The sequence below is a fragment of the Tamandua tetradactyla genome, chromosome 9, assembly GCF_023851605.1.
Source record: "Tamandua tetradactyla isolate mTamTet1 chromosome 9, mTamTet1.pri, whole genome shotgun sequence".
In the NCBI taxonomy this organism is placed as follows: Eukaryota; Metazoa; Chordata; class Mammalia; order Pilosa; family Myrmecophagidae; genus Tamandua; species Tamandua tetradactyla.
This window is the reverse complement of record NC_135335.1, coordinates 91059858-91087368: the sequence shown is the minus strand read 5'-3', so window position 1 is coordinate 91087368 and position 27511 is coordinate 91059858. Positions and strand designations below refer to the sequence as shown.

The 27511-nt window shown below is 37.0% G+C and overlaps 1 protein-coding gene across 1 annotated transcript in view; it reads right to left on the bottom strand.

The window, feature by feature from the left end:
• Window positions 1-27511, bottom strand: part of C7 (complement C7) — a 70741-nt gene that overhangs the window by 13145 nt on the left and 30085 nt on the right. The window contains exons 7-14 of the mRNA XM_077117064.1: window positions 26129-26299; window positions 23769-24012; window positions 21578-21688; window positions 16759-16925; window positions 13317-13545; window positions 10574-10745; window positions 8225-8312; window positions 6342-6474 (exon numbers count right to left, since the gene is read on the bottom strand). Coding sequence (XP_076973179.1) covers window positions 6342-6474; window positions 8225-8312; window positions 10574-10745; window positions 13317-13545; window positions 16759-16925; window positions 21578-21688; window positions 23769-24012; window positions 26129-26299 — 1315 coding nt within the window. The remainder of the gene's footprint in view (window positions 1-6341; window positions 6475-8224; window positions 8313-10573; window positions 10746-13316; window positions 13546-16758; window positions 16926-21577; window positions 21689-23768; window positions 24013-26128; window positions 26300-27511) is intronic.

Below are 27511 nucleotides of genomic sequence, written 5' to 3'. Positions count from 1 at the left end.
AAATATAGGTTGAAAGTGAAAGGTTGGGAAAAGATATTTCATGCAAACAACAACCAGAAAAGAGCAGGAGTGGCTATACTAATATCCAACAAATTAGACTTCAAATGTAAAGCAGTTAAAAGAGACAAAGAAGGACACTATATACTAATAAAAGGAACAATTAAACAAGAAGACATAACAATCATAAATATTTACGCACCGAACCAGAATGCCCCAAAATACGTGAGGAATACACTGCAAACACTGAAAAGGGAAATAGACACATATACCATAATAGTTGGAGACTTCAATTCACCACTCTCATCAATGGACAGAACATCTACACAGAGGATCAATAAAGAAATAGAGAATCTGAATATTACTATAAATGAACTAGACTTAACAGACATTTATAGGACATTACATCCCACAACAGCAGGATACACCTTTTTTTCAAGTGCTCATGGATCATTCTCAAAGATAGACCATATGCTGGGTCACAAAGCAAGTCTTAACAAATTTAAAAAGATTGAAATCATACACAACACTTTCTCGGATCATAAAGGAATGAAGTTGGAAATCAATAATAGGCGGAGTGCCAGAAAATTCATAAATACATGGAGGCTCAACAACACACTCTTAAACAACAAGTGGGTCAAAGAAGAAATTGCAAGAGAAATTAGTAAATACCTAGAGGCAAATGAAAATGAAGACACAACATATCAAAACTTATGGGACGCAGCAAAGGCAGTGCTAAGAGGGAAATTTATTGCCCTAAATGCCTTTATCAGAAAAGAAGAAAAGGCAAAAATGCAGGAATTAACTGTCCACTTGGAAGAACTGGAGAAAGAACAGCAAACTAATCCCAAAGCAAGCAAAAGGAAAGAAATAACAAAGATTAGAGCAGAAATAAATGAAATTGAAAACATGAAAACAATAGAGAAAATCAATAAGACCAGAAGTTGGTTCTATGAGAAAATCAACAAGATTGATGGGCCCTTAGCAAGATTGACAAAAAGAAGAAGAGAGAGGAGGCAAATAAATAAGATTAGAAATGAAAGAGGAGACATAACTACTGACCTCACAGAAATAAAGGAGGTAATAACAGGATACTATGAACAACTTTACGCTAATAAATACAACAATTTAGAAGAAATGGACAGGTTCCTGGAAAGACAGGAACAACCAACTTTGACTCAAGAAGAAATAGACGACCTCAACAAACCAATCACAAGTAAAGAGATTGAATTAGTTATTCAAAACCTCCCTAAAAAGAAAAGTCCAGGACCAGATGGCTTCACATGTGAATTCTATCAAACATTCCAGAAAGAATTAGTACCTACTCTCCTCAAACTCTTCAACATAATCGAAGTGGAGGGAAAACTACCTAATTCATTCTATGAAGCCAACATCACCCTCATACCAAAACCAGGCAAAGATATTACAAAAAAAGAAAACTACAGACCAATCTCTCTAATGAATACAGATGCAAAAATCCTCAATAAAATTCTAGCAAATCGTATCCAACAACACATTAAAAGAATTATACATCATGACCAAGTAGGATTCATCCCAGGTATGCAAGGATGGTTCAACATAAGAAAATCAATTAATGTAATACACCATATCAACAAATCAAAGCAGAAAAATCACATGATCATCTCAATTGATGCAGAGAAGGCATTTGACAAGATTCAACATCCTTTCCTGCTGAAAACACTTCAAAAGATAGGAATACAAGGGAACTTCCTTAAAATGATAGAGGGAATATATGAAAAACCCACAGCTAATATCATCCTCAATGGGGAAAAATTGAAAACTTTCCCCCTAAGATCAGGAACAAGACAAGGATGTCCACTATCAGCACTATTATTCAACATTGTGTTGGAAGTTCTAGCCAGAGCAATTAGGCAAGAAAAAGAAATACAAGGCATCAAAATTGGAAAGGAAGAAGTAAAACTATCACTGTTTGCAGACGATATGATACTATATGTAGAAAACCCAGAAAAATCCACAACAAAATTACTAGAGCTAATAAATGAGTACAGCAAAGTAGCAGGCTACAAGATCAACATTCAAAAATCTGTAGCTTTTCTATACACTAGTAATGAACAAGCTGAGGGGGAAATCAAGAAACGAATCCCATTTACAATCGCAACTAAAAGAATAAAATACCTAGGAATAAATTTAACCAAAGAGACAAAAAACCTATATAAAGAAAACTACAAAAAACTGTTAAAAGAAATCACAGAAGACCTAAATAGATGGAAGGGCGTACCGTGTTCATGGATTGGAAGACTAAATATAGTTAAGATGTCAATCCTACCTAAATTGATTTACAGATTCAATGCAATACCAATCAAAATCCCAACAACATATTTTTCAGAAATAGAAAAACCAATAAGCAAATTTATCTGGAAGGGCAGGGTACCCCGAATTGCTAAAAACATCTTGAGGAAAAAAAACGAAGCTGGAGGTCTCGCGCTGCCTGACTTTAAGGCATATTATGAAGCCACAGTGGTCAAAACAGCATGGTATTGGCATAAAGATAGATATATCGACCAATGGAATCGAATAGAGTGCTCAGATATAGACCCTCTCATCTATGGACATTTGATCTTTGATAAGGCAGTCAAGCCAACTCACCTGGGACAGAACAGTCTCTTCAATAAATGGTGCCTAGAGAACTGGATATCCATATGCAAAAGAATGAAAGAAGACCCATCTCTCACACCCTATACAAAAGTTAACTCAAAATGGATCAAAGATCTAAACATTAGGTCTAAGACCATAAAACAGTTAGAGGAAAATGTTGGGAGATATCTTATGGATCTTACAACTGGAGGTGGTTTTATGGACCTTAAACCTAAAGCAAGAGCACTGAAGAAGGAAATAAATAAATGGGAGCTTCTCAAAATTAAACACTTTTGTGCATCAGAGAACTTCATCAAGAAAGTAGAAAGACAGCCTACACAATGGGAGACAATATTTGGAAATGACATATCAGATAAGGGTCTAGTATCCAGAATCTATAAAGAGATTATTCAACTCAACAACAAAAAGACAGCCAACCCAATTACAAAATGGGAAAAAGACTTAAACAGACACCTACCAGAAGAAGAAATACGGATGGCCAAGAGGCACATGAAGAGATGCTCAATGTCCCTGGCCATTAGAGAAATGCAAATCAAAACCACAATGAGATATCATCTCACACCCACCAGAATGGCCATTATCAACAAAACAGAAAACGACAAGTGCTGGAGAGGATGCGGAGAAAGAGGCACACTTATTCACTGTTGGTGGGAATGTCAAAGGGTGCAACCACTGTGGAAGGCAGTTTGGCGGTTCCTCAAAAAGCTGAATATAGAATTGCCATACGACCCAGCAATACCATTGCTAGGTATCTACTCAAAGGACTTAAGGGCAAAGACACAAACGGACATTTGCACACCAATGTTTATAGCAGCATTATTTACAATTGCAAAGAGATGGAAACAGCCAAAATCTCCATCAACAGAAGAGTGGCTAAACAAACTGTGGTATATACATACGATGGAATATTATGCAGCTTTAAGACAAGATAAACTTGTGAACCATGTAATAACATGGATGGACCTAGAGAATATTATGCTGAGTGAATCCAGCCAAAAACTAAAGGACAAATACTGTATGGTCCCACTGTTGTGAACGGACATTCGAGAATAAACTTGAAATATGTCATTGGTAACAGAGTTCAGCAGGAGTTAGAAACAGGGTAAGACAATGGGTAATTGAAGCTGAAGGGATACAGATTGTGCAACAGGACTAGATACAAAAACTCAAAAATGGACAGCACAATAATACCTAATTGTAAAGTAATCATGTTAAAATACTGAATGAAGCTGCATCTGAGCTATAGGGTTTTTTTTTGTTTTTGTTTGCTTGTTGGTTTGTTTGTTGTTGTTGTTTTTTACTATTACTACTACTTTTATTTCTTTTCTTTATATTAACATTTTATATCTTTTTCTGTTGTGTTGCTAGTTCCTCTAAACTGATGCAAATGTACTAAGAAACAATGATCATGCATCTATGTGATGATGTTAAGAATTACTGAGTACATATGTAGAATGGTATGATTTCTAAATGTTGTGTTAATTTCTTTTTTTTCTTTCCGTTAATAAAAAAAAAAAAAAAAAAAAAAAAATTAAAGTCTGGTTCTATTTAAAAAGAGAAACCCAGGGAGAAATCTAGTACTACACTAGATCACTTAATGGCTATCACTTAATGGGATCACTTAATGGCCAAACTCTAGTAGTAAAGGTAAACCAGAAAAATAAAATAAAATATCATGAAGACCAAAGCCCAGTTTCAAATTAGCTCAAACCCTGACTAGAACCTACCCTCACTGCCTACCAGAAACAACACTAAATCTTCTTTAGAGGAAGATAACATTATCCAAAGCTTCAAAATATTTCTTCAATGTTTAACGCATAATGCCTGGCATTCAATCAAACTAATTAAACATTCAAAAAGACAAGAATTTACCAAATTCAACAACAAAAACAATAGAAATAGACCTTCAGAAATCTTGATAATAGATTTAACAGATATGGACCTTGAAATAACTGTGATTAATATGTTAAAAAATATAAATAAATGATAAGATAGAGAATTTCACCAGTGAATAAGAAAGTACAATAAAGTAAAAACAAAAGAATCATCTAGAACTGAAAACCAAAACATAATTAAGAGTTCAAGCTCTTAATAGCAGATTATACACAACTGTACAGAGAATTAATAAAACTGGGAGACAGATCAATAAAGAACTCGGAATAATGCACAGAGAGAAAAAAGATGTGAACAAAGAAAAGAATGTAAGAAAATAAAGTGGTCTAAAAAAAAGTACTATTTGAGTCCCATGAGGAAAGGTATACAAGAATAAGGCAGAAACAAAATTTGAATATATAATGATTAAGATTTTCCAAAACTGACAAAAGAGATGAAAGCACAGATTTAAGAAGTTCTTTGAACATCAACCAAGATAAAAAAAAAAAAAAAAAAGAAATCACATGTGGGCACATCAGAGTAGAGTTACTGAAAAACAAAGACTTACCTCCAACACACAAAAAAATCTTCAAAGCAGCAAGAGAAAAAAAGACATAATTTCCAAAGGAGAAATAGTAAAACTGATTGCTGATTTCTCTAGAAAACGATGAATCCAAAGGCAATGGGATAATATCTTAAAAGGGCTTAGAGAAAATAACTGCTAACCTACAACTCCTTACCCAGTAAAAGTATGCTTCAAACATGAAGGCAAAATAAAAACATTGGTGAATAAAATTTTTCAGATAATTTTCACCAATAGATTCATGATGAAAGAATGGAAGCTCCTCAGGCAGAATTATCTTATCAATTTCTTCAAAGAACCAACTACCAGCTTTATTATTCCTAACAAGTGAATACTTAAATTCTATTCCAATCTAGGACTCCAGGAGGCACATGGGGGAAAGAGAAAAAGAAAGATCCTTCAAATCAGGAAGACAAAAATAGACAATTAGAAAAATAGGCAGAAATGACTTCGATAGTCATTTCAACCAAGATATCCAAATGGCAAATAAACATATGAAAACATGCTTAACATTATCTGTCATTAGGAAAAAATCAATATGCACTTTACCAGTATAGCTAAAATTTTTGGAAAATAGATAACAAGTGTTGGTAAGGCTACAGAGGAATCCTGACTCTCAGATTTCTGGCAGGGATATAAACTGGTACAACCATTTGAAGACTATCTGGTAGCATCTTCTAAATCTGGAGACATGACCCAGAAATTCCACTGTAAGATATCTATATCCCAAAGAAAACTGTGTATGTGCACTAGAGCTTTTCTCACAAAACATGGACAAATTGCAATAAGAATAATATATCTCCACACCTCTGTTGATCTATCTGCTAAACAACCTTACATTGTAGTACAACCGAGAAGGAAGACAAAGAATAGTTTGGGGAGTGGTCTGGCATGCAGAAACACTTACTCCAAGCCTGAACATAGTAAGATCCAAAGTACTTAAGGAAGTAGATTGGCTGTGGTGCACCCCTAATAATCTAACTGGAGAACTGAGCTTCCTGGCCTATTCTAGTATCTACCAGATAGTTTAAAATTGCAATAATATTTACATCACCTGACTTGAGCACTACCAACTAGAGAATACTGAGGACTTATTCAGGGAATGCCTGAAACTAGGACTGGATCAGATCAGCCTCTCAGGAAAGAGTAATCAAAACATGGAGCATATAGTGAGCAGTTATTTATCTTGATCGTTTTCTTTTCCACATTATTGACTCATCTTAAATTATGTACTACAACCGAGACGACTCACTCTGACAGTGCATTTCTCCAACAATCCACTTTAAATCTTTTCCACATCTGGCAACAGGGTCTCCAATAAGAGAATATCCATCATTGCAAGTGTATACTATGTTTTTCCCAACAGGAAACTTTTCATCTTCACCCTAAAAAAAATAAATAAATAAAAGATGGAAAAAGTTAAGGTTTGCCTATTTTGCATTAACAAAATGTTTCTTTAGACATAGTTTGCCTGGAAATCATACCTTCTTTTAATCATCAGGCAACCTAAGTTCAAATAACTGATTTAGAAACTTATTTATAAAACCATGTTCTCTTATTTAGTCCTAGTCAGCAGCATAGATACGCCATTAATTGCAATAAAGCCACTAATGCACCATAATTTATCGATTACTTCCAAAATACCAAATCCTGTGCTAAGCATTTCACTGAAATTACTTTAATGGACACTGTCCAAGTAATTTCTTTCCCTTGTATTTTTAGGAAATGCAATATGTTATCATATTCTCAAGACTTCTTCATCAGTCAACTCTTTGTATTAAGAGGTTATGGGCAGTTCATTGGCAATATCTCTTAATAAATGCCAGTATGAACAACCAAAAATGTTCAGTCTGATGTCAATCTCCTCCCACCCCACCCCCCCAACTCTATCTGTGTAAAGGAAATGCAGCTAGAACTTGATCAGATTCAAGGACTTTTCATTAGCTTATAGTGCCAGGAGGTGAACTTCATGGAAAAGTGAGGAAGAATTTGAAATCTGTACCGATTAGGGGTAATCATGCTCATTTGTGGTCTTTCTTGTTTCCTTCCCTTATATTTCTGGTTCTCTCTCCATCAGAACCACGAGCAGCAAATTTTTTAAAGGACAGACTCCCAGCCCTTCTAAATCAGAAATACAGGATTAGGGGGAATATTTTTAAGTTTACTGAGTTGGCTCTGATGTACCATTCAATGGAGCAGCGTTTGGAACCTCTGGCTCCTTAGAAGGCACATCATGCACTGGAGTTTGGAACAACAACTTCATGATTTGCTAAAGTCAATGAATTTGTTTGGTGTCATAGTGTGAGTATATGTTTCTCTTGGATGGTGGAGATCCAAGGCTCATTTTTGTACTTGTTCTCCACTCACCCACACTCACATACTTCTTCCATCTTCCAATAAGACCTACACTTGAGGAAACTTCAGCAAACTCTCAGTGAGTATAGCCTAGGCTCAAGGGTGTGGAATTTGATAGGCAAAATCCTTCAATGGGAAAGTAAGGCTTGCAGCTTTGAGAGAATCCTGGTGAACACTATACCCTTTGTAAATCACCAAGAGACTTCCTGATGTGTGGGCCAAAGCCTCATTGTAATAGGGAGTAAGACCTCCAAACTATGAAAATTTCCCAAGAGGACAAGTGACAGGTGACTCTTGTTCCTTCCAGAACAAGAAAATTGCTCAAAGTAGAATGGCCCATATTTCACCAGACACTGGCTAAATGTCTTGTTGTCTCCAGAACTAATATCTCATCCCAAGCACCCACATTAAGCTTCTTTCAGTGGCAAGAATAAGGAAAGTTCTTTAAATTGAAGAACTTGCTTGTAGATTCCTAATTTAATGTCCAAAGTGGAAATGTTTAGTAGCCCTGTGACATGATTACATTTCTAATTCATTGGGCAGCAATACTGATTTCCCTTACCACAGAAGGTACACAACCTTCTGCAGGATTCTCATTACCTCAGGCCAAAGAAGGAAAGTTACAAACTAAAACCCTCACTGTTAAAACTAAAGTGCTTGCATAAAAGATTTTTAGCACTGTTTCACCATGGAAAAAAGAAATAGATTATGGTCAGTTGAGAGATGGAACTTGGGAGAAAGAGTAAATGTAGAGATAAAAATGTATTTTTCATAACCAACTTGAATAAATCCATCTTTCAAGGCTGGAGGTGATGGGCAGAATTCTGTTGGAACCAAAGACAGAGGAAAACAATGTGGTTCAAGCAATCTGAAAGGAAAAGGAAAGAAGACATATAATTAATGTGATTGATTTCTTCAGTTTAATAAATACTTTTGCACTACAGTGAATTCTTCATTTATATTGAAAGGAGTCCATTCATGTAGGCACATTGATGTGACCTTTTAAACGTGTTCTGAATCAAATATTTTACCATATTCTGAGGTAGAAAACTTAAATATAAATTCAACCTCCAAAATAAAAGTGCTTTAAATAACTTAAATCGATATTAGGTCAGTAATAAGAAAAATAGATGAAAAGAATGAAAAGAAAAAAATTAGTTAATTAAAAACCTTTTCTCCTCATGTTTGGTTCTCAAATTCCTTTAACACTGATTTAATTCTGTCTTTAAAGTAAGGCAATTAGAATTATTGACCCTGTGAGACATGCAATGATACTATCTTTTATTGAGCATTTATTATGTCTTGGGTACCATGGAAGTTGCTTTTCATGTATACATTATCTCAATTTGTACTCACTGCAGCTTCTGAGATATGTGAAGAAAGCAAAGGCCAGAAAATTTGAATAATTTATCCACAGTTATAAACTGATACCAGAACTGGATTCAGATCCACTGAGTAAGCTCCTAAAATCACTCTCTTTCTACCTCTTAAAAGCAATGAGGAAAATTAATGAGTCACAAAGTTCCTATAGTTTTTTCTGCAGTATATATGACTGATAGCAGATCCTTTGATGTAAACAAGATTGATTAAGGCTTGGGGCAGGAATCTGCTTCCTAGACCTACTAGGAAGATGGAGGAAGTCCTAAGACCATCTCACCAATGCTCGAGTCTCAACACTTTACTATCACCATGGCCACCTCTGGAAGGAGAAGGTAATGATGCAAATGATAAATGATAGCATCCATCATTAAGCAATGATTTTCAATAGTCCCTGAGGTTAATTTACCCCCGTATTATGGCCACTCTAGAGATACAAAATCTGAGGGGAAATATTACAAAACAACCTGTGAAAGTACCTCCTTCTCAGCTGAGTTCTTTATACTCTTGCCACACACTGAGGAAAGAGAAATGCAAGTGAAGGTCATAAATTTCCTGTTTTAACTGAGGAGGAGCAGTAGATTTCCATTCCACTGAACATTGACATAAAATTCCTTCAATGCTTTCGTTAAGATGCTTCCCTCCCTCCAGTTGCATATCTAAGAGACAGAGGAAATACCCCCACTGGGGCAGAGGCCTCTGAAACCCTCATCTTTCCAGAGAGCTATGTTCTGAAACCCAGCATTCTCCTCCCACAATAATCCCAATGCTGGCCAGCTTCCTCAAGTAAGAGATATTGATTATTGTCAGATTACAAGGCACAAAGACCCCAGAATAAGTAACAGCATCTCCTTATGCTTCAACCAGGTATGCAAACATCTTTCTTCAACTCAAACGACCTTCGAATAATCTTATATGAACTTTTTGCCAAGTCCCTGGTTAGAAGAGGTTAATAAGAACAGTTTAAAACCATGGAGGGTGCGGGGTGCATGGGTGGTTCAGTGATAGAATGCTCGCCTTACACATGGGAGACCAAGGTTTGATTCCCAGACCATGCACCCCCCTCCAAAAAAAAACCTGTAGAAGGTGGCATAAAAAATTCAGAAGTTTGATTCATCAATTATGAAATTTTAAGGTCACTTTTGAAAGATTCTAGCAAATGGGAAGTTGGTACCAGAGTACTAGCATAATCAGTCAAGATATCATCCATCTCAAATGTCTGGGTTAATAAAGAAGGAGGAGGAGGAGGAAGAGGATAAGAAGGAAGGGAGGGAGATGGAGGGGTATATCTGAAAAGTGCTATACTTACATTATTGAATGCTTCCTCTATGCCATCTACCTTACTAAAGACTTTACACACTTAACTTGTTAAATCTTGGCAGCATCCCATTCTTGTTTTTCCTGTATTATTAGCCTCATTTTAGAGGTATAGCCAGTAACTTGCCCAAGGTTATACAGCAAGTAGTCTTGTCTGATGCCTAAACTTATGCTCTTCCCCACTCAGCTGGACTGCCCCCCAGTGACCCAGTTTTGCAACATGTAGGTAAAGAAAGCCAGAATCACAGAAATGTAAGGCAGGAGGCCATGACCTGTCTGCTTCCTTCGGCTGACCCAGTGCTAAGAGGTAAAGCAGTCAGACATAAAAATCACATGTAACTTTCGAATCTTTCAATAGCAGCAATCCTGTGTTCCTCGCTTCCTGCATGGGGCACAGTGTTCTGTGTAAGTGCCAGGAGGTCTGGTCTGCATTACCGAAAATGCTGCAGCTCCTCATCTTCGCACTGCCTGCTTTCTGATGGTTCTCCAATACACGCTTTCCCACCCCCACTGGGAGGTGGGTTATTGCATTCTCGGCTCCTCGTTTTCTTTCCTTGAACACAGGGACCCCAAGCAGACCAGCAACTCCAATCTCCATCGACCCCTCCTGTTTCAGATAAGAGGGAGGTTTTGCAGTAAGTACTTGGATAAGAGGATTTCGGAGTTTAGTCCTATGCTTCCTGCTGATGTGTTTACTGGAAGAGCAGAGGATTCTGGGTATTTAATAACTTTACACTGTTCACCGGCATTTTCTAGAATAGCCAGAATATCCCATACGCTGAGTTGGAATGTCCATATAAGACTGTGTTAGCCTCTTTCTAGAAATAATATTTTTAAAATATTGTTTTACAACTGTATCAAAGCACTTTTGCATGAATTGTATCATTTATTTACTTGCAACAATGAGTTGAGATGGGCAGGAGGCCAGTTATCTCCACTAAGAGATAAGAAGGACATAACCTTAGAAATGGAAACCATGCATGATAGAACAAGATCGTGGAACTGTGACTCTCTGATGATTTTGTGGAGCAACCATATCAACCCAGGACTGTATAACCCTAGTCAGGAATAAACTTTATCGTGTTAAAAAAAAAAAAGATAAGGAGGACAAATACGGCATGATCTCACTTATATGAGATAATTAGAATATACACATTCATAACATCAGAAATTAGAATACAGGTGCCAAGTCAGTAAGCATGGGGAGGGGGAAGTTAATGCTTGAATTGTACAGGGCTTGTATTTGGGTTGATGAAAAAGTTTTGGTAATGGATGGTGGTAATGGTAGCACAACACCAAGAACATAATTAACACCACTGAATTGTGAAATCGAAAGTGGTTTTAAATGGGAAAATCCATAGGACCATACAAGACAAAGAGTGAACACTAATGTAAACTATGGACTATAGTTAACAGTATATCAATATTGTTTCATCAATTATAACAAAAGTACCACACTAAAGCAAAAATATTAATATAGGGAAAACTGTGGGGGACAAGCAGTATATGGAACTCTGTATTATCTGCATGATTTTTCAGTAAACCTACAACTGCTCTAATAAAATATTCAGTTAAAATTTTAAAAAGAGAGAGACGAGGAAATGAAGAAAGAGTAAGTGGTTAAATGTTGTGCCCAAAATTGTAGCAGCTGGAAAGATGCACATCACAGACTGTAACTTGGACTCCTGGCCGAGTTCAGGTTCTTTGCATTATCTCAAGTTCCTCAACAAGGCAAGTAAGTTCTTATTATTCAGGAAGTGACTGAGCATGAGCAGAGCATGGCCGCGCTGCTAACCCCAGGCCTGGCTCTTTACAAGATGAGGAAATGAGTAAGTAAGAGAAATGCTTTTTAAGCCATTTCTTTTACCTCCTTCCAGCATCCTTCTCCAGTCCACAGAAATTCTTCAACCCATCCTAGCCACCTTCCACTGGAGGGGCCTATGCAACATTCACAGTTCTAGCATTCTCTCCCATCTTACCCCTTGGAGGAGGCAGGAGGGAATTTGCACCCCATTCTAAGAGTCTTGCTCTCCTAGCTGGGAAATGATCTCAGAACCCCTCTCCCAAAGCACTGATTCCTAATAATAGATGGTGCTTTATTACCCCTTAGCTATCTCTACGCTGTGTGGCCCATGTCCTTCTTTTCCCCCCACTCCATACCCACTCAATATCACACACACCAAAGCTAAACTAATTTGCACAACATTTTCCCATGGTCTTCCTTATATTTTCCTAATTAGAAATTTATTTAATAAAGTCAACCTGGATATATTAACAGGGATGTAAGGATGGGCAATAATGACTTAATATGTTGTAACTGCCATTTTAATCCTTACCAGCAAGGGGTGCTTTCATTTTAACAGATAACTAGAAATCTCAGCAGCAAAATAATGAATCACATCGATGGAATCTCAGTTTACCAGGACAGACTACTTGGGGAGATATTTGGGTGAAAGGATACTTTCCTGACACTGCCTGTAAGTCACCATAATTTTTCATATATTTATTCATTTATTCATTTATTAAATGTTTATTTAGTGACTTCGATGAATCAAGCCCTATGTTAGGCACTGGGAATTAAAAAAAGAGACTCAAACAGCCCTAACATAAGAAATGAGCTTTCTAGAGGAGAGAGACATATAAATAATATAAATAAATATAAAAACAAAGCTATATAAATTGTGGTGATACTTTGCCTACTCTTAAAGTCACTTCTGCATAGCCCTGTACCAAGAGCCTCAAGCACCAAGCACGCTGTTGAGCATCCTTCAGAAGCTTAACAAGCATTTGCAAAAAATTGATTGATTGTACATAACACAAAATAGAAATAAAGACATTTTAAAGAGCTTACCATCAGAAAGGTTAAACAGTGTACCATAAGCTGCATAGACCTATGTTAAGACAACAGATGACTGTGGAAGGAAGGATAATTCTATTCTAGTGGAGAATGGGGAGCTGAGGGCACAGTGGGCCTATTGATTCAGATAGGGAAATAGAGATACAATAAACAGTAGCTGTAATCTGGAGGTGGGGAAGGGAAAGAGACACTTAAATTCAAATGCCTGATGAGACTTTCGCATCTCCCTACACGAAAATGCGCAATCTTGGGGGCCAGAGAGGAAGGGTAATTTCCACTTCATTGTGGTCAGCATGACTAGGGAAAATTCAGTGCACTAACCTGCCTGATTCCCTACAAGGACTCCTCGCTCACAGGCCACACCAAATGTGTAGGGTTTGCAATGGCACTGACACTGCGTCCCCGTAACAGTGGCCATGCCACCATTTTGACAAGGCCGACAATGGCAGGGGTCAAATTCATCCAGGTACTCCTCAAGAGCCCGTTTCAGGTACAGTCTTTTCACAGAGGCACAGGGCACTTCCTTTACCAGCTCATACAAAGGTGTCAGCTGTGAAGGTAAAGACATCGCTGTCAGTAATCAGTGCTTTAGAGGAGAACATTTAGTCTCAATTCTCATTAAAACAAAACCAAAAGCTACTCTTAATAACAATTCCAGTTGTTTCCTGTTCAAATTTAAAAAAAGAGAGAGAGTGATACTTTCTTTGCAACAAAATTTAGACAAACCTAGGGAAAATTAAGATCAGTCAGGAGAGGAACAATATTTTTATTTCCTTAAAGTTTTTATTTTGAAATAATTTCAAACTGCAGGATGATTGCAAAAAAATACAAAACCACGCAGAGAACTCCATATCCACTAATTTTAGCATTTTGCCACATTTGCCATATCATTGCATCTATCCATCTATTGATCAATTCATTCATCTACTGTCTATCTATCTGCGTATTTATCTTCTAAACATTTGGGAGTAGATTGTATATATCATGCTCCTTGAACACATAAACACTTCTATGTACATTTCCTAAGAATAAGGATTTACTTATTGAACCACCTTAAGTAGTGTTCAAGTTCACAAGATTTAACATTGATATGCTTACAATAGATATTGCAATTTTTTTCATGTGTCCCAATAATGTCCTTTTGAGTCTTTTCTCTTCCATTACTAGATCCAGTCCAGGATCATGTATCACATTTAGTTGTCATTGTCTCTTTAGCTGCTCTTTTTTTTTCTAATGTGGAAGCATCTCCACAACATAAACTGTCCCATCTCAACTATTCCCAAGCATATCATTCAGTGGAATTAATCACATCCACAATATTGCACTGCTTTCACCACCATCCGCTACCAGAACTTCCCCATTATCCAAACAGAAGCCTCACACACACATTATGTATTAACTCCCTATCACCCACCACTCCCTTTGATCCCCGATAACCTGTACTTTCTGCGGCTATAAATTTGCATATTCTAAGCTATTCCACATAAATGGAATCATACAATATCTGTCAATTTGTGCCTGACATTTCGCTCCACATGATTTCTTTAGGATTCATCCATATACTGGCGTTTATCAGAATATCATTCCTTATTAAGGCCGAGGAATATTCCATTGTTTTCATATACCACATTTTGTTTATCCATTCATCTGTGATGGATATGTGGGTTGTTCCCACTTTTTGGCTATTGTAAATAATGCTGCTATAAACATTGTTGTACAAATATCTGTCTGAGTCCCTGTCTTTCAATTCTTTGGGATATATGGTAGTTCTAAAGACAAGTTTGTTTGTTTGTTTTTATGCTTACACATCCATAAAATTTTTAAGGAGCATATTTTCCAGTTAGTTAAAGATTATTTTGAGGACAATACATTTTCACTGCTATAGGGGACAGAAGGAAAGGAAATACACTTAAATTTAATTTAAGTGCAATTAAACTTAAGAAGAAAGGTCCTAACTTTAAGAGACTTCACCTGTTTTTCTAATGGAACTCATGGACTTTCTCCTCCTAGAGAAATTTTTAAGCAAGTAAACATTACTGCTCTGGGTTGGTATTTCAGATGAAAACCAACTTCGAGATCATAGATCCAGTGCTGGTAAAAGTTTAACAACCTACTCTCCAGGGAACAAAAAGTCTCTGATTTGTAGCATTTGCCAATTTCTTCAGTGTAACTACTCTCACAATGGCCAATTTCAGGCTATAATTCACTGAACGTCAAGCTGGGAAGAGAGGCATTCGAGAGACAGTGGGCACAACCTGGCTGCAGCTTTCCAGCCATCACTGTGAGTGATGGAGATTAACTCAGAAAGCCAGTTACATTTCCCTCCATCTCCACCCACCTCTTCTCAACAGGATTATGTTGCTTTCTATCCCTGTCCCTTTCCTGGCCAGCTAGTAAATTAGCACAGCTCTGATAGTGCAAGTCCTGTGTGGAAAGATGCATAGTTGAGAATGGGAAGGGAGGTCTGTTTTGCCCTAACCAACAATTTAGGATGTTTAAGGATTTGTATAGGAAGGTACACAATGGATATAGGTCATTGACTATTAACGGATAGGACTTTAAGGTAAGACTTCCCAGGGAAAATGCCCCTTCTCACCCACGCTCTTATTTCGAGGCAACTGGGTGTAGTATTATATGAGGAGGGTATTTGAAAAGCTGTTGTAATTTTTGAGCTTATAAAATGTATCCAAGTCTCTTCATCTCTGAAAGTCAAGCTTTGCCAGGGTAGGGAACAGATCACAGGCCCTCAGTTCTGCTATATGACTTGTTTCGAAAATGCGAAGTTGTTTCCACTGTGATTGCTGCCTTTGCTTATGTACAATTTTATCTACAAAAAAAAAACACTAGGTGAACACAGAAAACTGTACCCAGCTGAATTGAGATGCATAGGAATATACGAAATGCACACACACGCATAGCTCTAACACCTACCTCCGTTCACAGCCTGTGTTGTAAACCACACTCAGTCACATCAGCTGTTACCATGTCCCTCCAATTGCAGATTACTCCTATCACTTTCCAACAACTCACAAGCCGTAACCCTTCCATCGCCCTATCTACAAACAAGTTTTAGATCTTTTTCAAGTAATACGCCACCTCCACTGTAGAATTCATTCATTTCTAAATGCTTTAATATGAGTAAATGGTGCTACTGTATTTGTTGGTGCCTATCTTCTTTTTTTTTTTAATGAGTATTACAGATACAGTTTTGGAGTGTTGCGCCCCAGCCCCATTTTTCCCTGAGGTTTTATTGTGCAATTTTGCAGAGCTCAGTAATCTGTAGGAACACATATGTTGTGTTGTAAGAACACAATTTTTTTTTTCTGCCAGCAAAATTGGTTCCATCTTCATTTAGACCAGTGCCCTGCAAGCCACGGCCACAAGAAGAAGGGTGACCTGACAGCTGTGGCAGTGGACAAGCCTATTTGCCTTCCACTTACAAGAATCTATAAACTCGTCTGAATTTAGGACAAAAGGAAAACATAATCAAATTTAGGTCATAAATTAAAAATGCAAATTTTGTCACTAGCTTCTCTTGGGGGTTTCAAGACATTTACCCTTTACAATTGAAATGTGAACACACTAGATAATGCACCTGCTATTTCTCATTATTATGATGCATGCATTTTATTATACAAAACATAATTGGGATACAGAACATGCTAATCACAGCAGTCTCTGTTTAACCACCTTGATTTAATCTCATTTCCCAATGCAAATAAACAAGACTGCTTCCTGCTGCTTCAAAGAGAGCATCACATACCTTTTGCTTTATGACTTGGGGAAGATTAGATACAGATTCTGCCCAGGTAGAATATCGCCTTTTGTTTCCAGCAGGATTGTCCAGCTCTAAGAAACTAAGCCCAGCTACGTGTCCTGGACTTCCCCCTCTGACAAATGGATCCCCTCGCAACACATTGTTTTTGGTTCCTTATAAAAGAAGAAATCAAATGAAATAAGTCAGAATGCACAAGTGAAATGAAAACAAGAACATAAAAGTAAAAAGTCTACAAAATGGGCGGTGCAATGATAGCTCAGTGGCAGAATTTTCACCTGCCATGACAAAGACCCGGGTTCAATTCCTTGAGCCTGCCCATGCCAAAAAAGAAGTCCACAAAATATCAATAGGATATTAGAGAATTGTTGATGTTATTACATGTAATAAGAGCATTGTGTTACACTGGAGAAAGTTCTTTTTCTTAGAAGATACATGCATATATTTAGGGATGAAAGGTCACAATGCCTGAAACTTATCAAATGGTTCAGCAAATAATATAAATGTTTTTAATATATAACATTTATATATTGCTAAATAATCAGTCAATATAAATATTATATAGTCATATATGATAAAATATCAAAATAATTGTCGTATATAGGATGTGGATATTTATTATGTTCTTTCAACTTTTCCATAAGTTTGAAATATTTCATAGTAAAATGTTGGGAGAAAAATTATTCATTGCATCTGGAATAAGAACAGTAAGCAAAAACCTGTTAAGTCTCAACAACAAAAGAATGATGCATTAAAATAGTAAATCAGATTTCTTCACTTCTTCAAGCAAGATATAGAGATAGCATATAAGCACATGAAAAAAATAGTTGACATCATTAGTCTTTAGGGAAATGCAATTTAAACTTCAGTGAGATACCACTACCCACCTATTAAAGTGGAGGAATTAAAATAAATAAAGAGCCACTGTAAAGTTCCAGCAAGAATATAGAGCAATTGTATATTTTATACAAGGAGGGTGGGATTGCAGCATATTAAAACCGCATTTCAAAACAATGTGGAGGGTTCTTATATCATTAGACATTACCATATGACCCAACAATTCAAATCGTATGGATTTAGCCAAGGGAAATTAAAACTTATGTGCATACAAATGCTTGTAATGGCTTTCCTTATTATCATCAAAAACTGAAAACACCCCAAACTTCTTTCAAGTCATGGATGGATAAAAAAACTGTGACTCATCTCTACAATTTAATACTACTCAACAACAGCAAAGGAAGGAAATACACATACTCACAATGACAGGCATAAATTTTAAATGGATTATGATAAGGGAAACAGCTAGACTCAACATATTACCTGGTTCATTCATTTGACATTCTGGCAAAGGTAAAGTGACAGGAAGAGAAAAAGTATTGGTGCTTTTTAAGAGTGGGGATGGGAAGAGATGTTGACTACACAGGAAAACAAGGGCATTTAGGGGGATATTCTGAATATTCTGTATTTTGAAAGTGGTGGTGCTTACCTGGCTGCTTGCTTTGTCAAAATGAATGGAACTATGTACTAACAGGGATGAATTTTACTGTGTGTTAATTATATTTTAATTTAACTAAACGGGAGATTGGTATATACTTAATGCTAAAGCAAAAGCTGTAGTACAAGCATTCATTAACACAAGAAAAATGTTCTGAAAGTTTTGAATACTAGCTGAATCCTATTATTCCATTTAAGAAATATTCTTATCTCCATTTTTAATTGATTTGTACTTTGACAATGACTAAAAATTCCTAATTTGGCAGATTGGATTTTGGGTGACGTACATTTTCTTTCTTGTAACATTCTAACTTTATCAATTTCATAAAATGAGCATATTTTACTTTTATAACCAGAAATTACTAAGACCTAATTTTAAAAAAACATTCTGAATACTTTCTCATCTTCCTTGCTAGCTATGTTTTTTGTTTGTTTGTTTGTTTGAGGGGGTGCATAGTCCAGGAAATAACTATTTTTTTTAATACGCAAATATTTACCCTCTTGTTCAGTGTATCACAGCAATTTAATCCTTGAATCTCTGAATTAGAATCACTTGAGGTAACTGCAGATTTCTGGGCACCAACCTAGACCTATTAAATCAGAATACCTGAGAGAATAAACCTCAGAATCCGCATTTTAACAGGCTTCCCCAGGTAATCCTTATATGCATACTGAAGTTTGAGAATTACTTCTTTAACCTGCATACCTGTTTAAGAATTACAGATTCTAAGAAATCAGTTTTATATTTATTTTTAAACCAATTATCTTTTCATTTTCAGTCCAGATAGTCCCTCCAGAAGAATCAGCCCCTCTGACTCTACTCCCCTCTGAAGAAGCCAGATCATGAAGCCAGATTTCCTTCATTTAAACCTTGTGACTGACTCTTTATTCATTGTGATCTTAGGCAAACTCTCTGTGCCTCAGTGTCCCTATCTATAAAATAAGAACACTAACAGTACCTACTCAACGTAGGAGAAATATATTGGTTTGTTTTTGTAACTTGCACCTGGTGCATAGTAAGTGTTTGTTAGGTACAAAATAAAATAGGTGAGCTATTTCCAATAGCCAGCCTTGCTGATAACTGATATCAACATTTTTCCAATGCTCCCATTCCTGTTTTTATTTCCAGAGTTACGTCCTGTGTCCTTTGTCATGTCAGCTCCATGAAGACAAGCACTTCCTCTGTCATAGTCATTGCTATAACCCCGGTGCCTAGAATAATTCCTAGCACACAGCTCAGGGCTCTATAAATAGCTGGGAATGAAGTAAGTACATGAGTAAATAAACCTAGTTTTACTGCTCTGTCTTCTTTCTCTTACAGTCATTTATCAATATCCCAAGAATCCCTGCTTATTAACCAAAAACTTTGGCACTCAGTCTTTACCTTCACCCCAATTTCTGCCATCACTCCAGGAGAATTAAAGTTGTAATATGGATCAATCTATGACCTCACACAATGCACTACAGTCTTGCCTCCATCCCAACCATACCACAGAATCGCTTTGTTTTAAGGCAATTATTAGTTCTTATTTGCCAAATTTAATGTATATTTTTTCATTCCTTATTTTGTTTGACCCCTCTAGCATTTCATTCTGTCAACCACTCTCTTCTTCTTCTGTACTTCCTAAGTCACTGATCTCTTCTGGTTCTTATCCTCTCTCTGACTATCCCCTTTCAGTCCCTCTTATTTCTCTACACCTTTCCCTTTGTAATCGTTCATCAAAGGTTTCATCATTTCTGCCCAAAAACTTTTAATGGCACCCTATAGCCATCAGAATGAATTCCAAATTTCTTAACATGGCATCTGAGATCCTTCACAGTATATATCAGTTTATCCCCCCAAGTTTCTCTTTCAATCACTTAAAGACCACTTCATCACCTATCCCACTTGCCCCATCACCACCACCACTAACAGCATGCACCAAAAACTTGGCACTGAGTATCCATATCACACAGTAGAACTGAATTTTCTGATCTTGTCATTTTGCTAGTCTTGTTTGCCAACTGAAAAAGCCCCTGTAATTAAGTTTCTTAGTTCCCAGGAGAAGTAATAAAACTCTGCTTTTCTCTCCATCCTCTCCCAGCTGCTCTGACCTTTCAACAAAGGAAGGATTGGACTACTTGGACAGTAAACAGACTTCCAACTGACCAATTCCCCTGATCAAATGCTTACCTCTGCACATTTTAATTACATCTTAGAAAACCCAAATATGAAACTAGATTGTATTCCCTAAACATTTGATCACATTCCCTAACTTTTCTCATTTCCCAAAGAATTCATCAATGTCATCTCCATGATTTTCCTTTGTTCCTCCCCAATTCTCTTTGATCCAAATAATGCATATAACCCTGATTCTTGCAGCCCTTCAGGGAAGCAGACTGAGACTAAGCCTCCCACCTCTGCTGGCTAATAAATCACTTTCCTTTGTGACTGAACTATAGAATGTTGTGTTGGGCCATTCTTGTCTCACTGGGCAAGGACAGAAGACTGCAAGGTCCCCTTCACATCAAGGGGAAGTTGGACTGTGAGAATGTATTTATAGTACACAGGAGATACCCAGTGATCTCTCTACTCTGTACTATGTCTTACTGTTAGGATGCATGAAAGAGAGATCAGAGGTAAAAATTACCAAATAGATAGGAAACACACAGAATAATACACATACAAAAGCTTCAAAAGCCCTTAGAGACCCTATCATCATAGGATTGAGAAAGACTTCTTCAACAAAAGGAGGAAGAAAAATGAAAAAAATAAAGTTTCAGTGGCTGGGAGATTTCAAGTGGTGGAAAAGTCATTCTGGAGGTTACTGTGATGCATTATATGGATATTCCTTTTTAGTTTCTAGTGTATTCAAATAGCTAGAAGGAAATACCTAAAACTGTTTACTGTAATCCAGCAGCCTTGATTCTTGAAAATGATTGTATAACTATATAGCTGTTATGATGTGCCCATGTGATTGTGAAAACCTTGTTACTGAAACTCCCTTTATTCAGTGTATGGACAGATGAGTAAGAAAATAAAGACAAAAAAATAAATAAATACTAAGGGGGGATGAAAGGCATGAGGTGTCATGGATGTACTTTTTTGTTTTCATTTTGAGGGGAGTAATGAAAATGTTCTAAAACTGACTGTGCTGATGAATGCTTAACTATATGATGATACTATGAACCATTGATTGTATTCTTTGGATGACTATATGATATATGAATATATCTCAATAAAAATGCATGAAAAAAAGCCCTTCGAGACTAGGAAATAACCACAAGAGACAAGAATGAAGATTTAAAATGCAAATTGTCCCTTCTTAATTACCTGAAGCTGCTTTTAAAGCCTGTTTTGCTTCCTTGCATTCTTGTTGCGAGAATGAAAATATAAAGCTGAAAGCTGAGGCAGAACATTTCTTCCTCATCTCCAAATCAAAATCTAGAAAGAATGTAAAAGACATGTGTTTAATTTCCATACTCACTAAGACCTCCTTTGACAGGTGGCCGAGTGTGGGAGCAGGGATAAAGGATTGTTTCCTGCAACTGTATCTATGTAATCAACAGTGAAAGGATATGGGGCAGCGCAACAGTGGCTCAGTGGCAGAATTCTTTCCTCCCATGTTGGAGACTCAGGTTCAATTCCTGGAGCCTGCCCATGCCAAAAAAAAAAAAATCTAACTTAAGAAAAAAGAAAACAAAAAAGAGTGAAAGGATATGAGCACCCCAAGGAGTGCTATCTTACAGTCATCCAGCAAATACAAGTAGGAGTGGGATGGCCTCCAGCACACCTACTGGGCTATCCAAAGCTGGGTTCTGGTTCTACACATGTTAATTAATTCCTAACCTTTCTTCTACTGCCTCACTCTCTCCCTCTTTAATATCTATTGTTTCTACCATATCCTTTCCATGACTTATAACCTTAGAATGTGAGAATTTCTACCCATTATCAAATGGAGTTTTGCCAATGCATGAAAAAAAAAGGAGAATAAAAATAATGAAGTTTGGAGACGTATTTCTCTTGTATAATTTTACTAGCCATAATTAGAATAACCCTAATATTGCTTCAAATAAGGAACAATTGTGGAAGGGGGGTAGGACATAGCTCTCAGGGAATTTGATTACTCTTAAATTTAAATTCTGCTTTGAGAGAACAGAAACTGCTCAAGAGTAAAATTTTTACTTAACAAATATTTCTACCAATTTGGAAAGCTGTTATCTTAAAATTTTTCCCATTTCTTTTAAATGCTGGGCAGAGGGAGGGGAGGGGAGAGCAGGTGGGAAACAGGCAGTGAAACCGAGATTAGATTAAACATCTTGCTGGATTGATTTTCCAAAGAAACACTGCCTCGGTCTTTGTTACAGAAGACTGTGCTTGTATATTCATTTCCAGTCCTGGCGAGGTTAGAAAAGTCCAAACTCTAGTTAAACCTTGTTTAATGGAGACCTACCAAAAGAAAAAAAAATGTCCGATGAAAACACACAAAAATGTTGTAAATCACCCACAAGGCAAGTCTACAAGACCCCTCCAAATCTCACAAAAGAAGTCTTATTCTCTTCCAAGGTTGTAAGAAAGGTGAAGGGGAAGACCATCAAAATGAATGTGATTTGCAATGGAGAAGGAAGTGCAGTGTGGGCATAAGCTATAAAACAAAGGTGGGAAGAGGCAAATTTAACTCGAATATGCTAAAATCTAAAGGTCTTTGGAGAGAAGAGGATGCTGAAACACCTCTCTCCCCACTCACCCACCACTCAACATTGGGGCAGATGGTGAGAACCTTCCCCTCATGGTGAAGTCAACAAAGCAAGAACTCAGAGGCCTACCTGACTCTAATCAAAAAACAGGCAATTCTAGCAGAGGCATGCCATAGAGGAATAAATACCTTCCTTACAGTGTATATGATCTTAAATGAGCCCCTTAATAGCATCTCCTTCCTCAATATGCAGGTCAGGGATTATGGTGCCTGGTCTTCTGGATGGCAAGAAGGATTATTGCTAACATATGTAACTCACCTGTCATGAAGAAGTGATACACTAAAATTTGGCAGTTTTTTATGAGTATTAGGTAGTAAGCAAACTTGTGATATTTGGGCCAGAGTGGCAGATTTTTAAAAGGAATGTAAGTGGTAAAGAATAAAGGTAAATAAAATACTTTTTAAAAAATTTGACTTCTTGAATATCAGCATGTACCTCATTTAGGTTTCCTTGAGGCTTTTATTTAATCAGAGAAAGGGCAAGATTAAAAAGTCTTTGAAAAATCCAGTCAACACCCTCTGGAGGTAAACAATAATAATAATGGTTAAACTCACATTTTAGGGAACTCTCAGAAAGGGGAAGCAGGCTTTTCTTAAAGCACGTCAGATTTTGAGTAGGGTATAAGGGATACTTTCAGTGTTGGATTTCTTTGCAATTTATATCTCTATTTGTCAAATTTAAATTAACCATTTTCCCCCCATTAAAATCCCTGCAATGAAGAAAAAAATCCCTGCAATGCTTTTATATAACCATTTTTAATACTCTACCTTTTTGATTAATTTTTTCTGAGTCCACATAAAACAGAACTTTGTACTCTCCTCCTAAGGATCCAGACTGTAGATAATGAGTCCCATACTGGTCAATTAATCTTCGGTAGGCACTGTAGTCATAGAGAGAGGGAAGATGGGAGAGTTCCTTCCAGAATGGCTCAGCAAGTTGTAAAAATTCTGGATTGTTATTGATGAACTGAGCCACTTCAACAGTGTTCTGAATAACCAATAATTGATAGCTCTATGAAAGATGAGAGAGTAAAAAGAGCTTTAGATGGTAGATAAAAAGGCATTGGGAATAGTCCCCTGTCCAACGTCTGCATCAGTGCCACCTCCAACCAACCCAGAGAGTACAAATTTGATACATGATGCATGATGAAGTCTCTTTGGGGGCCACCTTCTGGAAGTAAACCAAGGATGTTTTGGAGCCCCAAGTAGAAAGAACATCTGAGTAACACCACATTAATTTCTTTTAAACAACACCTCTAAAACCCCAAGGCCAAAGATTATGGAGCTGTTGAACTTTGCCACTGGGGAAACCCCAGATACTATGGCAGACACTGGGGACACTCAAGTCAATCGGTCAGGCCCTTGGTCTTGAGACTTACTCTTGTAGAGCTTGTGTGTGTGGTGAAGAAGCTTAGCCTACCTATAGGTATGCCTAAGAGTCACCGCCAGAGGACCTCTTTTGTTGTTCAGATGTGGCCTTTCTCACTCTATGCCCATCTCTGCAAGTGAAACCGTTGCCCTCCCCACTGCGTGAGGCATGGCATTCAGGGATGAAAGTCTCCCTGGCAGCGTGGGCGTTGACCCCCATGGGCCTGGCCCTGGCACCATGGGATCAACAATGCCATCCTGGCAAAAAGGAAGAAAAGAAGTGTGGCAAATGGGGTGCAGTGGCTGGGAAAATTCAGGTAGCATGGAGAGGCTATCCTGGAGTTCATGCTTGCACATGCTTCAGTAGGACATTGCTGCCAGATCCCAACCAGAGCCATTCCTGCCAATCCTAAAGAATATCTAGGGCATTATAGAAGATTCTGCACTAGGGTCACTTTCCAAGACCTGCAATCTCCAGAGAGGTCCCTGAACCAGGTAAGTCCTAAAATGCAGAGGGGCCAGCCCTTCCAGAACATCAACCAGATTCATCCCCTTATCCCATATTATCAACAGCTCTCTCCAACATGAAAAAAGTTAGAATGGGCATAGTCCAAATACCCCTAAAGAGTGGAAGAAAGATCAAAGGTGATGGCGGAGTTATACAGTGAAGATCATGTTTAACAAATGAGTATGAACGCTGAATCATTATACTGGTATTTCTTTTAGTCTCTAGTACCTTAGAGCAGCTAGAAATAAAAACCCAAAATTATGGAATTGTAACCTATACCAAACTCTGAAATCTGTTCTACAACTAATTATTGCAATGTACCTTGAAATTTATTGCTTTTTTGTATATACATTTTGCAAAAAGAAAAATTTTTTTTTAAACCAAGACCATGTTGCCAAGTTGCTGTGCTTTCCCCAACTAGAAGCTCCCTCCCCAACTAGAAAAAGAATCAATCTCATTAACTGCTCAATAATCTTAAAATAAAAATAAAAAATAATGTGTCCCTAAGATACACATCATGAAAATGACTTTATAGGTAGGGTGATCATATAATTTATCCCCCATTCAGGGATACTTACAGATTATGACACATTACAATGAAGTCTTTTCAACACTTCCTAATCACGGACATCCCTTAATGTTGTCCAGGACAGATCTACCTTATGCCAAAACCCCCTGTGAAGCTCTTCAGCAATAAGTATATATCCATTACTCCAATCTGTCTCAACTGTTCAGGTTTCCCAAGAATCTCAAAACAACAGTGTTAAAAAACAAGTCCTTTAGCTCCCTCAGATGAAAATTTTGGTATTTCAAAAATAAGAGCGTATATTAAGATCTTTTAGTTTTATACATCTAAAAAGACTCATACTTAGAGTTTGGGGCACACATATAAGCACTAATTGGATTTTTTTAGATTGTGCATTATATTTAAAATAACAGCATCAGTAATCATGAACGAGAAATTTGAGATAGTTCTAAGCAGATTTCAAGGTAGTAAGTTGTTTTTGTAATTCTTTCAAATGATAGCAAATACTTTCATGAGAAGATAAAAAGTTTAAATAAATACATTATTAAGGAGAAATAAAAAGACAAGACTATTTTAAAAGAAATATAGTCTATCGACCCTTTAAAGAACATACTATTACTCAAGTAATTGAAAGTTGGGAACTTAGTGAATACATTTTTTTATTAAAGTTAACAATACTTAAAGACCAGTAAAAAATAGAAAAGTTGACTGATACTTCATACCGACCTTTTCCTTATGGAGTTCTTGGCTATTGGTAGAATAATAATTAGAAACAGATGATGAAGATCCAAAAAAGGAGCTTTTCTCAGTGGATGATGTATGTGTTGTTGATGTACATTTTGCATAAGACCAACTACTGTTGTAAAATTCATAATTAAAATCATTATTTACCTTCACCTGGATAGAAAATGGGAAAAAGAAAATTGATGACCAAAATAAGGCCTTGGATACATCCAAAATATTTTATCATATTATGAATATTTTTTTCACATAATCTTCCCAAAAAAGGCAATTCAAAAAAAAAAAACTGTGACTGTCATTAAAACTAGGTCTTTATGAGTTTAAGGAATAGAGTTCATTCTATAATTACAGCTTGTTAAGCAGGAGACATGGTGTCAATAACAGCAATCCCAAGCATAGTAGATTGCATTTTGCACTCCAACAAAACACATGTTCTTAATCTTAATCTGTATTCCTGTAGATATGAGCCCATTTGCAAATGGGACCTTTAAAAGATGTATTCTCAGTTAAGATGTGGACTCATTTGTGAAAAGATGTTCTAAAGGTCCCATTTGGATGTGGCCTTTAATCTGTATTACTGGAGACCTTATAAAGAGAAGACCATAGGAAAGGGCTAGAAATCAGCAGAAACAGAAGAGCAAACGCATGGAGAGAGGGATTGCCATTAAAGGGAGACAGAGGTGCAAGCCAAGGAACCCCAAGAATTGCGACAAGCCAACACCAGAATAGTATAGACTTCGGGGAGAAAGCATGTCCTTGAGGGCACCTCAGTTTTGGACTTTCAGCCTCTGAAACTTGTGGGACAGTGAATTTCTGTTGTTAAGCCAATTAGTACGTGTGTGTGCATGTGTGTGTGTGGGGGGAGGTTTGGTGGGTATTTTCACAGCAGCCCTGGCAAATTAAGACACCAAATGATAGACAAAACATATTCCTGTATAGGCATCTTCCATTTTCTTGTTAAATGTTAGCACTTAGCATTGAAATGGGCAGTTAACACAACCACACTAACAGAAAACCACAAAGCATTTGGCTCTCAATGTGTCATCTAATAGAGGGAAACAGAAATGCAAATAGGTAAAATAGGAAACAATTAGATCTTTTAGACTTTGTTTTGGCATGTTTTTTGTGTGTGATCCATTAGTAGATTTAACTTTCTAATTCTGTTTCACTTGACCAAGTGTTAAAATTAGTTTTTTCCTATATTAGATGGTAGATGAACAGGACACCCCAAAACAATTTTTAAAGATAATAGGCTAGCCACATTGGATGACCAAGAAGTGACAGCTCTTCTAAAGGTATGCTTGGTGAAGGAGAAATTTACTTATCCTTTATTTACTCTAGATCAACTGTCAAAATGAAATGCCCCCA